Source organism: Melanotaenia boesemani, chromosome 6, assembly GCF_017639745.1.
Source record: "Melanotaenia boesemani isolate fMelBoe1 chromosome 6, fMelBoe1.pri, whole genome shotgun sequence".
NCBI classification, from domain to species: Eukaryota; Metazoa; Chordata; class Actinopteri; order Atheriniformes; family Melanotaeniidae; genus Melanotaenia; species Melanotaenia boesemani.
Genome location: NC_055687.1, coordinates 13,307,225 through 13,321,870, shown reverse-complemented (window position 1 = coordinate 13,321,870; position 14,646 = coordinate 13,307,225). Strand labels below are relative to the sequence as shown.

Below are 14,646 nucleotides of genomic sequence, written 5' to 3'. Positions count from 1 at the left end.
TAGTTTACTTTTGTCAATGTAGGCTGTAAGGTCAACCCTATTGTCGTTTCATCTCGCTCCACAGTCTGGGGACCACACAATTCTTCCTCGAAAAAAAAGACTGGTTTGCCTTTAGCTTAACTCCGAAAGTTTGGAGCTGATTATCCCGCACAAGTCCCGCGATCACCGCTGATAATCAGCACTGTCTACTGTTCGGCGTAACAACATTTTACTTCGAAAGGGGTGGTACGGCCGTCACATAATCGCTCAATCAGAGGCCACCTTCTGGTACACAGAAAAGAAAGATGGCTACCTCCTTGGATTCACTGAGCAGCACCGATAGAGAAGAAAATGTCCCAAAAATCATCCAAATTGGACAGATGGGAGCTGAAACCGGATTATATACATAGACATGTTTTTAACATTTTTTTTTTAACAATAGCTATCTAAAACTACACATAATGTCCATTTTCACTTTACAGCTCCTCATGTTGTTACAGGCTATTAATAGGCCCTTGACAATGTTTAACTCATTATGGCTGGAGTGATTTTATGGTGATTCATTAGACAGAAAATGGTCACTTCACTGTCCTCAGTGCTCTTAAAATCTGTATGCGAGTCACACTTGACTGAAGATCTAACCCTTTTCCTTTCTGAACAGAAATGTGTGGAAATCAACAAAACTGTGATGGATGTTTGTATTTAGAGAGCAATTATACTCTTAAAATGTGTGACAGGTGTGAATCAGAATGCAAGAGCACATGCAGAGTGGAGAACAGGGGAGGTTTGAGAGTTTGTCAAGTGGGACAGGAGAGTGAGCAGCTGTTGAAACAAAAATTAAACAGACCAAGAGTCCACAGCCAGAAGGGCCCCATGCGCTTTGAGTACAACAGTGCTTTGAGCTGAATGCTAACGCTGGCCTTTTAGTATGCTTTGAAAATTCCAACTTGCTGTTGTTAAAGGCGGACTAGGCTGCAGTTGTTCGTTACTTTTTGCAAACATGACATTCAGGCTTGGCTCTCAGAGAGGGAGAATGAAGAGGTGCAGCGGTCCAACACAGTCTTATTCCCAACTCTTCAAATACTAGATTCAAATACTAGATGCTCAGGCAAGAGTCCTTTGTGTAAGGTTTTAGATTGATTTTTGCCTTTATGTTTGCATTACTGAATAATCTGAGCTGTAGGCTGCTCTTAGTTATATTGGTGTTGTTGCAGGTCTTTTAGCTTTGCTCTACAGTGGAAAAGAAAGAAGTCAAAGTCCACAAAAATCTACTCAGTGATTGACTTAAGCTAGGTGTTTAATAAGGAAGATTGTCAACGGCAGCTGTTGTTTGAGTTTTTCGTCCACGCTTCTTTTTTGTTTATCGTTTTTGGTGCTTTGTCCTCTTCATCATCTGCAGGCCCCACAGACAGACACTTCTGTGAAGTTATAAAAATAGCCTTGATAAGTGTCACGTAACGGCACATTCACACCGGGTTATTCCGGGGAATCGTGACAAATTTTGCACCTTGGTTTGGTTTGGTTTGCTTTTACACTGCACTTTACTCAAGGAGACAAAACCACCTGAACAACAACCTGTTATGCAGTAACAATGGCAGCTTGCCAGAAGTGATATTTCCCGAAAAGACTACTGATAAAGAAGAAAGAAAAAGAAAATCTAGATCATTGATTGGCTAGGGCCGAAAACGTTTGTTTGCCCAAGTAACAATAGAGCAGCAATACATTTATGCAGTTTCTGTTTATATTTTGATGTTCAAACATAATATGGTTTTCACAAAAATATGTTCAGTATGCACAGCAGGAAAGACAGCAAACCATTTTCAAGTGGAGAAGAGTTTGCTTCTTTGGTCCACACCAGGGTTCAAAGGTTCACACTGCTCCAAATAAACTGTACTATCTGTGGAAACTGACCAGGGTAAGTTTAAAGATCAAATAGTGCCAGTGTGAATACTTCATAAGAAGCCTGGAAGATAGGAGGGTAAACATGTACAATTTAGAAGTCATGCTGTCATCCCTGCAACTGCCACTGGATCCACTAGATCCCCTTGCACATGAAAACATGTTTATATCTGAAAGAATTTTGGCTACTGATGGTCACCATCCATTCTATGAACTGTGATTAGCATTTGAAGTAATTTCTACGTCCATGTTTAAAATTGATGTCAACCATTACATACTGTACCTTAACACCAAAGAGTTATCAAAATTTTGGTCTTGGGCTCCCCACAAAGGTAACAGGATGTAACACCAATCTAAGAAAAAAAAATCTTTATCTGCATCCTGCACATGCATAGCAATACACTTGAATCTGTTATCACGCTGAAGAAGGCAGCAAAGAAATCCCTAGACACTAGGGATGTGGATGACTAACTGATTGGTTGACTGGAACAGCACACATAGTTGACAACTGTTTTTAAAAGTCTCTACAATTAGTTATCAAGCATCACAAAAATGTTGCGCTTCAGGAGCAAAAAGACCATGCATGGAGATGAAAAAATATGGCTTCATTTGTTATAACTAAACTCTCATGTGGGGGTAATGCTTTGCTGCCCTGGTAGGTCAGCTATACCATATACCGAGGCTACATCTCCCTAGCACGGCTGGACCAGGTTCAGATCCTGGACTCAGGCCCTTTGCTGTTTGTCATCTTGAGATGAGGAACTTGATTATTTTTACTGACTCAAGTTTAAACAAGTCACTCACCAAAGAGAATCGGGATGTTGACTCCTTTGAGTCACTGAGTCAGTTACACAGAGTGAACAGAAATCCATGTATGCACACACCTCCCAGGTTTGATTAATTCATACTGCTAATCTCATGGATTTGGAACAGGAAAATAATCCATTTTATACATTGGAAAAAACGTTAAAGATTGAGAATTCTCAAAGGGGAAATATGAATTTATTTATTTCTCTACCTCACACATGGTAAAATAAAAAATCAATGCAACCAAGCAAAATTACAATGAATGATGCTTGTGGTTGGTTGTGCAAATGTAGGTGTTTTTAGATCGTTCAGAGTTTATAGCAAGGAGGGAAATAGTGATGGTTCATCAGGAAAATGAGTGGAAAGAAGAAACACGAGCTGTAGCTTTCCCCACAAATACAATGATTAACTTGCTTGATTTATACAAGTGCAGTTAGAATGGCAGTTGCACAATTGTGATATGTTTGGGCTATTCTTTGTAGTTAGCTAGCTAGCATGAGGGACAAGTCAGTGAAGTCGTCAGTAGAGAAGGACAACTGTGATTCACAAGTCTGTAAAGAGATTGGGGCCAGACTACTGTAAGCTTGTTCATCCCTAATGTCCCCATCTCTCTGACACCCTTTCCTGTCTACTACTAGAGCCCACAAAATCTTAAAAAAAAAAAAAAAATTAAATAAATGCTTGTGTGGGTGGCTGTAGCACTGGGTAGAGGACATGCTTTAATGATGACATCACAACTGTTCAATTCTAATTGGCCTGATTAGTTGACTTAAAAAAATCCCTTAAAACCTAAACCTAAAAATATCAAATATTTTGTAAAGGAATGTTACAGGAAATTAAATGACCAACTCATAAAACTTTCTCATCTAAAAGTAGAGCTTTGGGATAACCTGTGCACTCAAACTGATAGAGCAGGTTTCAGACCAGTTGGTTGTTCATGAGTTGGTTGAGTAGAGTCATTGGAAGAATGAACTGTAAATTGTCTCCACACCCTTTCACACGGTCCTCTTTAAGGTTGTTGCATGGGAGAATTTTATGTGAACATCCCGGTTCTAGCAAGGGGTGTACACAGACACGGCAGAGTACAGAAGGGATAAAAACAAACTGAACAGTTTCTTTGTTTTTTTTAAAAAAAAAAGTATGGTTGATGAAAGAAATACTGATCTCTTTGTATGTCATAAGAATGAACTGTTAATATTATATTTTACAAAATTTAAATTAATTTGAAAAAGTTTAAAAGACAAATTAATAAATAACTTAATCTATAAATTTAAACTATACTCTACCTTATGTCCTATAGGGTTACTATTTTTGATGATGTGGAAGCTTCATGTAACTTTGCATGGCCGTTTTCATATTTTAATTTTAATGTGTACACATTTCATATTAAAGTATATTTCATTTGACATGATTAGTTTGACTACAACTGAGTAGAGAGGCAGCATTCAGTTTTTATGCTCCTCACATGTGGAACAAACTCCCAGAAAAGTGCAGGTCTGCTGAAACCCTCAGCTGTTTTAAATTAAGGTTAAACATTTTTCTATTTGCCGCAGCTTTTTCTCAAAACAACCATTAATTCTTCACACTGTAACTTTTGTTTCTTGCATTTTATCTTATTCTATTTTAGCTTTAATCTGTCTTTTTTAATGTACTTTTTGATGCTAGTGCACCCCGTTGTAATGCTTGTAATGTTTGTAATGTTTTATGTAAAGTACTTTTGTCTTGTACATGAAATGTGCTATACAAATAATCTTTCCTTGCCTTACAAATGCCAGTAACAAGCAATGAGAAGATGGGAGGCATTAGTCTGAGGCCTTCCCTCCATAAAGTTTGGCTCTCACAGTCTTTCCCTCTCACTTGTAAATAATTAGGATAAATACATGGTTATGTTTAGAATTCAAGAACAAAGTTGAGTTTAAAAAATACATTAAAATAATGTATTTTCTAAATAATAATAATGTATCTAAATAATAATAATAATAATGTGCTGATACACATGGACATCTGTACTAATTACACAATTTCTGGTTTGTAGTTTGTTGGCTGCTTGTTGTACTTCAGCTCCTGCTGTGTATATATATATACTATCAGTGCTGCCAACATTGCATTATGATAGTCTTTATAAATAATTCTGGATTGGTTTATGGTTGTTTTGCTTGTTTTAAAAACCCCCAAACCACAACTTCTTGGGTGTCACTCCACCTTATTTTCATCTCTCTTCCCCTTAACAATCCATGTTTTTGCTTTGTCAAGTCAAGCGCAGGTACTTCCCTACACAGCACCAGCTGATGGTAAATGCCTTACAAAACTCTCTTTTTTTAAGAAATTGTATGACAAATTAATCCTGTTTTCTTTGCATTCTTATTTCAGAGAAAAAGAAAGGAGACAGACAGGATGATGCAAAGAGGAGGGAGAATGTACGTGGGCGAGGACGAGAAGGCAAGGATGGTAGAGGAGGTGGAGGGGGGAAGCGGAGGAAAGGCCAAAGCAGGACAACCACCGCTCCCAGCATCACAACCAGCTCTGTCACCTAAATTCAAAGGTCTGCTAGGCGAGGCTGAGAGGAAAAAAAAAAACAACAGAGACCACACCTCAGCCAGCGGCACCAGCCACAGACAGATTAGTGTTGAATGAATGGATTACTGCTGCTACGCTGCATTGTAGAAGATGCAAAGAAAACTGGAGGACTGCTGCAACACCAGATGTTTTATGAAACTTTGAAAATACTTTGAAATGAACATGTCTGGAGACTTATCTGAAAGACTTTCTGATTTTCAGTTGATATCACTGCTGGATAGCGAAGCCACATAGAAGACTGTGTTTGGATTTGGTTTGAGTCATGAACTGACTCAGTGTCCCTCTTGAACTAAGAAGAAGATTCTATGTTTCAAAATCGGCATAAGCATAGCTTCAAGTCTCTTGAAGTCTAATTAGGTTGATGATGTGTTTTGTTTCAGTCTGACTTTAATCACAATCTATATCTCAATTGTTTTTATGTTTGTGAAAGGTGGCAGATGGAACTTCTCAATATAGACATTGCATGAGGTATTGACATTGAACAGTATTAACAGTATTGGTACTTTTATTTTCCATCAGGAGAGGAAAAAAAACAAAATAAAACAAACAAAGGCACTGGAAATCATTTGTGCTCTCTGACTCTTCAAAGTATAATTTTAGGGATGGAGTCTGATGTAAAACAAGCCTAAGAGATGATGCAGAGTTGGATTTCTTTGAGCACAACATAGATATTTTGCTGATTTCTTTACTAAACTTGCTATTTGATTGCTTTGTGTTTGTTTTGAATGAAATGTTGATATTTGCAAAAGACTTTGTCTGCACGGAAGTGAGTATTTGCATGATACAATGCTGCATGTGTGTGCAAGTGCATTTATGTGTGAGTTTGTCTCTTCTTGAAATTTAGGTGTTGTGTACTTTATATGCATTTCTGCACGAATTCCAGTTGTTTGTTGTTGTTTGTACATGTGTGTTGACCTTTGCACATTGCTCATACTGGTCTCATAGACTGAAAGAGTAAGGTGTAGAAAACAAGAGGAAGGACATGTAAATGCATAGTGATAAGTCAAATATGCAGTACAAGCCGCTAATTATTACAAAAGCCATCAAGTTGTCAGCTGCTCAATAGCCATGTTTGCAACAAAATCTGAAGATTTTGCACATCCACAATGTTTCCTACAATTCATATTTTACAGCAATCATACCATTTTTACAAATATAGTTTCCAAAAGCTGGCTTCATGACCTTTCTCCCTGCATATACAGGGGATGTTTTTTTTTTTATTAAGTATTCTGTGGGTCTCTTTGTTTTAAATAAGATATCGATTTCTGCAGAGGTTACAGACTGCATTATTCATTGTTTCATAATATGGATTGCGATACTGAATATGACAAGCTGTGTTTATCAGTATTAGTATCATCATATATAGCTTATTCTGTGAAAGCCTAAATAAAGTTCTGATGAAGCTATGTTTCAGTCATACTCTCTTTTTGCACAGTGTGATTACCTAGCGCAATTAAACATCTTATGGCAAGAAGAGAATGATAACTAAATACAAGAAATAATGGTTATATATAAATGATTGCGTTTGACCATTTTGGGGAAAAAATGTGGAGTTGTACAAAGGTATTAGGTAATGGAGAGAGAAGAAACATAATCTGTTAAACCCAAACAGATTTTAAACAAATCATCTGTGGATCAGACTTGTGAGAAGGACAGACAAATCTAAATATAAACTTCACTTATAAATCTATGTGTCACCAATGGGTATACACACAATATGCAATGAGGTATTATTCTCCACATTTTACTTAGATTTTCTGTTTTGTTTTGTGTGTAATGATGATAAAATTACCTACACTGCTATGCCAACAGCTACACCTGCTCTGAGTCTGTTTTAGCCCTTTTTTCCACCTTTATTGTCACTATACTGCTTTTGTTGCCCAATATCAGCGATTACTTTGGTGATATATAAATAATCACATTAGCAATTTATCTGACACCCAGAACTAAAACTGTTATCATTTAATAATAAAAAACATCTGTTTTACAGACTCAGTAACTGCACAAAAAATTAATCCAGTCTTGGTCACGCTGTGCTATTTTAACAGCTTTCTTTAATGGATGCCACTTTTCCTATAACCAGAATTTTATCAGAATGAGTGGAAGAAAAAAATCCTCTCTGAGTTTGTTGTACTTTGTCTCTGCTATCCAATTTAATAATAATAATATTATTAATAATAATAATAATAATAATAATAATAATACTTCTGCTGTTATGGCATTGTTTTACTTAGTCTACAGGAAGCCATCTTGGGAGGTAGATGGTATGAGCATAGATGGTATCATAGGATAGACAAGATCACCAGCCAAATGCTGGCGCCTGGGCAAAGGGTCGTTAAAGCAGAGACAGAAATAAAAACTAATGGTGTGTCATAGCCAGATGGGAGGGGGTGTACCACGCATAGGCCCCACAACAAAACAGCCGTTTCTCATTACCAAAGGGGAGGGCAGGGAGAACGGTAGAGTGTGCACCGTAAATTACACATTCATCGCTCTTCCTGACCATAAATTCTTGCCCTGGCTCCATTAGACGGAGCTCTCCCTCACCTCCCACTCCATGTACTCTTTTTGCTCTCCTGTTCCCCACTCCAATGTTTTCCAAGAGAAATGAATGGTAAATCTTTGGAGTATATGGATGCCCTTGATTTGCTAGTAAACTTAATACAGAATGACATCATTGTTTTAGTTTGACTTTCAAACCAGCCCCCTGAGAGTACATCAAATAGGTAAGGAGCACCCTGTCTCTGTGCACTTGACTAATATCATACAGCAAATCCATGAATCACACTAATAAAGATTACCAATATTTGTTCTCAGTGTGGACTGAACTGGCTCAGGTGTTACTCTTGGACCTGTGTGTGAAACCTCAGCTGAGATGAAGCTAAAACATCTGAAAAGGATAGTATATATACAATAAAGTTGAGTAATTTTGCCACTGAAGATGGATATTTTTCTATCTAGAGTAAAAATATTTTCATAATAGAGTATGAAAAGAGCATGAAATTTCATAACTGAGAACTGATTAAATATTTCATGAAGAGTTTTGTGAGTTGTCGTTAAAATAAGACATCTTACGGTCAAGATTTTAGAGGAATTTCTTAATTCTGTGAAATTCCATTTATTTTCTTTCACAAGTATAAAGAAAACTTGCAATTGTACTTCTCAAATGTATTTTTTCTTCAATGTCTTGCTTATATCTTCAATTAAATCTTTGTCAGATCTCCTTTGCTTTGCATTTCCCTGCATCTGTGATATAAATGTTTTCAAAATCTCCCTAAAAGTCAGTCATATGGCTTTTGAACTAAAAGTTTGGGGTCCTTGAGCCCACCAAACCCTCAAGCCGAATCACTGGTGATGGCCAGCAGCTTTTTACCCTGGACCCTTCCTTCCCAACATAGTGGCTTCCAACTCTTTCATGATTAGCCTTTGCAGATGTCCCGTCAACATTCTCACTGATCTGTGATAATTTCCACAAGCATCCTCTTACTGTGGCTCAAGATCTGAGAGATTGATTCTGGAAATCTATAAAGAGAAAATGTCCTCTCTGATTCAAAATTATTCCAGAGAATGATACAGCAACACTGACAGCCTGGCATGTTTGATCAGCAACAGATATCTGTAAAAGCAAGGCTGCTAAATCAAAATAACAAAACTATTTTGTTTTTTGGTAAGCAAGCTTTCTGTTAAAACATAAGAAACAAAGAGATGAATCTGCAAATGATAAAGTTAAAAAGACAGAAGATGTTTAATGTGAAAACCAAAAGTGCAACGTCTTATTGGTACGGTCAGTCAAGACTGTCCCTTTAATCTACCACACTGCAGAAATAAGCAGGACAAATTTTTCAGAGTGAAGCAACAGGAGAAACCATCTTTAATAAGGTTTCGTTTCTGATCAACATTCAATGTAACTTCTTCTTAGGAAAAGAAACAGGCCGGGAACTTTGGCTGCAGCAGAACTGTTTCTAGGAATGAATATGTGTGGCTTGTACTGCCCCCTTTGGAATCTAAACAGTATTACACAAAAAGAATGTCAGAAAGTACAGAGGTAATCAGTGGAAGATGAAAGGGGTGTTTGCTCTAAACAAAGTCACTGCAGATTTTAGATAAACTATGTATTTAAGTAGCTTCCTCTAGTTTGTTAACAAATAAAAATAATGATATAGTAATATATTTTAATTTAATCACATCAGCTGTCACCAGCTTTTTGTAATTTGAAACTTTGCAAACAAGCACAAATGAATGGCACCATTGTAACTGATTATTTAAATAATAATGCTTCTTTTTATGTTCACTGAGTGTTTATGCTTCCAGAAGACATCCAGGGCTGTAAGATGATATAAAACCAGAGATCATGATTGGAGGGAGTATTTTATTTGTCAAAGCCAGAGATATAGAAGGTGAGAAAGATAAATAGAGAAGGGTAAATTGTGTTGTGGCTGACTCTGCCATAAAGGAACTAGGGACGAGAATTAGCTCAGGCTTAATCATGTCCATTTCACATATACAATGTATAATAATGTACATAGTCCCTTTAAAAAAATAAATAAATAAGTGAGAACTGAATTGCAATGAAATCTTTATAATAAAAGAACTCTTAGATCATTCTCTCTCTCTCTCTCTCTCTCTCTCTCTCTCTCTCTCTCTCTTTCACATATACAGTATGTGAGTACTGTATATTCATAGGTTGCAGTTAAATAAACCACCACAACTCACCATAAGAGGGAGCCATTAACGTGTAGTTCACAGATCAGCCCAAAAGTCCATTGTTGAGAGAGGCATTATTAGCTTTAATTCATACCGGGATTGTAATTATGAAATTAACTAAGGCTGTATGAAATAAGACATTCCAGATAAATATTACAATCTTTTCCAGAGATGCAAGCCCAAAGTTAAGACCTAAAACAATAACAATCAAGTTAAACCATAAGAATCTTTGCAACTTAAATCCATTACTGCACTGAAGAACTGCCACACTGAAAGTGAATAATTTTCATGATATTACTCATAGTGTATAATCCATGCAAGCTTTAACTTCCTGCCTCCTGTCAAATATACACAAGAATAGTCTAAACATAAATCTGTCAGAAGAAGCTATATTTTTTTTTCATCTGTACACCAAGACCACTGTTTTATCTTGTGTCCAGGCTGAGCCGTTATTGTGCATGGATGACTTTCATTTTCTGTCCTCAACCTTTCACGTTAAGTCTGTCTGGGCCTTTAAGGGCAAATGTTGTTGGGTAAGAGCAATTGTATAACTGTAGTATTTATTTAACAACTTGTTAGCTCAATCTGCATTGAGCAGTATCATATAGGAGTAGATGGAAAAATAAAAGAAATTATTAAATGAAAAATAGCAACAGCAGGAAACCGCGTTATGTGAGGATGGTGAGTAAATCATGGTGATAAATTAGAAATGTATTAAACATATTCTACTTGATGCTGAATGCTTGGAAGTTGTTTGAATTTTCCATTTTTCATAATTCAAATGATAGTTATCTAATAGATAATCATTAGCTACTCCAGCTGCATTTGCTTTCTTTCTTTCCATTTAAATACTTTCATGTAAAGTCTGTCTATTTTTTTGTGTGGATGAAATCACTCCATTGAAAAGAACTGGAAGTCATCCCTTTTCTTCTCACCATAAAAATTTGTCTGACATATGAAATACAGAAATTATGGTCAATCCATTACTTACACTTTTGGCATCTTACCTTTTAAAGGCTGCCCAATTCCCTAAAAGAAAGAAGTGCGCCAAGACTGAGTACAATATAAATCAGACACCAGTTAAAGTAAAACATTCATGGTCAGCAAATTTCCACTTTTACTCTTTGCCCTTAATTCACCTCTGTATCATAAACCAGTGCAGATGCTGGTGAATCCTTGAGCAGACATGTTTTTTAGACAAACTTCTATCCCACTGAAGCAGAAAGCAATCACAAAGTTGCTCATTTCCTGTTAACAGCTTTGATCCATCTTTCACCATCTTCCTCTGCGTTGACCTGAGTTTGACTGTGAATCGCCTCCAGAAAATCCTTAGAAAATCACTGACTTGTGATGCGCATACCATCGTTGTCATGAATCCTGTGAGAGCTTGTAACCCTTGTTTTTCTGTCCTTCATATCACAGTCCTTACCTCCACCAGCTTGTACGAACTGACTGCTCTTCAGACAATCCTCAGTATCAGTCAGGTGACATTGAGGATATCTCTGTGTCACTTCCTAAATATTCCCTTCACTGCTGTTTTGTTTTGAGGCTTCAAGATTCCCTGTTTCTGAATCAAAATCGCAGCATTCATGAGCATCATCATGAATATACAAATATATATTCTGTCACTCAAACTTTGCCAAAAGGGTAAGAAAAATATGCGTCTGAAAGATGTAAATCTGGTAAAACAGAATGCTTTCTCCATCAGAAAAGAAGGAGAAAGCTTTTACAACACACTGCACATTTTATGCATTACATTTTTTCTGGTTTCCACCAAATTCAAAGCAGGAAAAGGCTCAAAACCGCAGTCAGACAGTTGATGTTCATATTATTCTTCTGTCCCAAAGATGCTTGATGTCTGAATGTCTCTATTAGAATTTATCACATTCTTTTACTCCCACATCACAGTTTTAGCTCCAAAGCCACATTAAACTCTTAGAAGTGTAAAATGTATGTGGAGGGAGTTAATAGCTGCAGAACACACAAGCTGTGTGTACTGGTACATTTTGCAGCAAATGTGTGAAATGGAGTAAGAGTGTGAAATACAAGTGAACAGAAACTGACTGTACATGACATTTACTGCACATTTATCAGTTTGAGCTAACGCTTTAAAAGGCAAACAATTACTTATTTTTAGGATATCAGCTTTTGTATAAAAATCTATCTCTGTGGTCAGCTGTTATGTCAGATATACTTTTTAAAAAACATACAGAAGACAGGCCTGAAAGCCATCCAAAGCAGAGTTTTCTCCAGTTACCCTGAGGACAGGAAGGACTTTAACTCGGGTCTGATCAGAGCGACTGACACGTCTGACCCTGAACTCAAGAAAAAGCAAGGCCTTGTTTTCCTGCTGAGAGTACTCATTACAAGAGTTTAAGGAGCTTCCCTCAAGCAAGCACAACTCCTTGACCTCAGATGGGAGTGAAAGAAAAGGATGAAAACCTATGCCAAGCCACATAGGCTGACTTCAGACCTCGCTAACGAGCACCGTCTTCATGAGCGTCAGCTTGGGATGCAAATATAAATTGTATGTTTTTCCTTTCTCTCACAGGTTTTCATCACACTGTGAGCAACTACAGCTGCTATGAGATGGTATGTAAAAATAAATAAATAAATATAGATCCAAGAGATTAAGAAATGTTTTATATTCACTTGTATCTGCCCCTGTATAGGAATCAGAGAATTTATGGGAATTTGGACCTGACAGTGTTGATAAAAAGAACAATAAGGAGATTGACAGACTCATTAGAGTGCACCATATTTACAGCCAATTAAAAAATAATGTAATTTCTCTGAGAAGGCATCATAAAAGATTTACAGGTGAGAACACAGTGGGCAGCGTGTGAAACAGGTGTTGGCAGCTCATTTTTGCCTGAGCTTATCAAAAGTGAATTTTTCTGCAACTTAAACTGTAAAGTGATTCTGTACCAACTTGTCATACGACCTCCACAGAAGCAGATGTTCAGCAAAACAGACGGTGAATAGGCTGAATTACCAGAGAGATAGTATCCCTGACATTTAGGTTAACTCACATCTGCTTACAGGACAGATGTGACTGCGGTGGACCAGAGCACTTTGTCAAGTGGGCACCAAACAATAAACTGAATAATACACAGACATGCAGGAAGAAACCATAAAGATGTATGATCCAGGTTTTCTGTCTCTGTATTCTTTTCTTTATTTTTTTTTACATGTGCTGTATTTTCTATGCTCTAATTAAAAAACTGTACAAGCACAGAAAACAAACTGAAGTTGGTTTCTTGAGGCTGTTGCACACGGCTCTCTCACATTTACCAAACCCTATTTTGTTGAAGAATACCTTTCTTAGCAGAACATCAGCTATTTTAAAGCTAATTGCTGTAGAATCACAGAATATCTAAAATATATATATATTTTTCTTCACACAAACATTAAATTTGACACTATTATGGAACAACTTGTGCACATCCACAACAGCAGCAAAGTGATAAGTCTAGTGTGAAAGCAGAGACCTCTGTCCCCTTCAATGTCTATTTTTTTCATTTTTGTTGAGTCATTGCTGATAACTGTGCTGTAGAGCCACAAGTTTCTGGTTACAGTACAGCTGGAGCGATAAAGAGTTTATCTGAGACTCCAGTTCCTAATAAATCCCCAATTTACAGGAATTAGAACACAGAAGTTCCTTCTTGGAGTTTTTTTTAAGTAATAAAACATAATCTTGCCCTAACATATTTGCAGAAAGACAACGAAATGACAAGACGATCTAGTATTGCTCAGTCAGCTGATACACCTAGATTTTAGTTTAATGTATTGTTGAAGCATTTCTTATACACCTTATCACTCACCACACGTTTGCTTCCCATTCAGTCAGGAGTAGGTGAGCTGTGACACAATCACTGATCCAGCTAGCATTCACGGTTAAACTGAAGAAACTATTATAGAAGAGATGACAGACTAACAGAAAAACACCCAATAAATGCTCGACATATTCTTGAACTCCTTCAAGACTGTTTTATTATTATTGTTGCTGTTGTTATTATTATTAGCCTACAGATGTTATGATGACATTCTAAGTACATTTTTAAATGAATTCGCTGTATCAATTAAAACAGAAATAACTTATTTACTTCAAATGACCACAAGATGTCATTGTATTTTTCACTCAACTGCAAATTCATAAGTAGTGTACATGCTACCTATTAGAGTTTGATTATCTCACAGCAGAATTTAGTTGTTCCAAAGAAATTTATGTTGCATCAAAAGATCAGCTGGTATTTTCCACCTCCCATGCATAGTGAGAAACTTCAGTGAACTAAGAAATTCTGAGTGCTTGCTTGGTTCTACCTGCAGTGTCACATTGCCCTCCAGGTACCTTGTGGCTCTTTCAAAGCAAATGTGCACTGCTATACTCTCAAACCGATTCATTTCTGTGGTTTGCAGCATGCCATTACAGTTTTTATGGTTTGTTTCTGTGCCGAACAGAACAGGCACAGAACAGGAACATTCACGCTCTTGCCTGTCAAAAATTGTGCCCACTCAAAGTTTTAAAAACTTCTCCTTCACCCACCAGTTTGCTGAAATCAGTGGCGACTGCAGAGCATGCTGGGGCTTGAGGTCCAAATTCGAAGCTAGGAAAGAAACTGAACTCAGATTGTTGTCAGAAAACCAGTATGATTTGCTCACTGGTCAGGCTACCTAACA

General features: G+C 37.0%; 1 protein-coding gene across 2 annotated transcripts in view; it reads left to right on the top strand.

Moving 5' to 3' along the window:
- rspo1 (R-spondin 1) overlaps window positions 1-5,305 on the top strand; it is a 28,678-nt gene extending 23,373 nt beyond the window's left edge. For both annotated transcript variants that reach the window (XM_041989196.1, XM_041989195.1), the window contains exon 6: window positions 5,056-5,305. In XM_041989196.1, the coding sequence (XP_041845130.1) occupies window positions 5,056-5,219 (164 nt within the window). In that variant the 3' untranslated portion in view covers window positions 5,220-5,305. The remainder of the gene's footprint in view (window positions 1-5,055) is intronic.
- The last annotated feature ends 9,341 nt before the right edge of the window (window positions 5,306-14,646 follow it).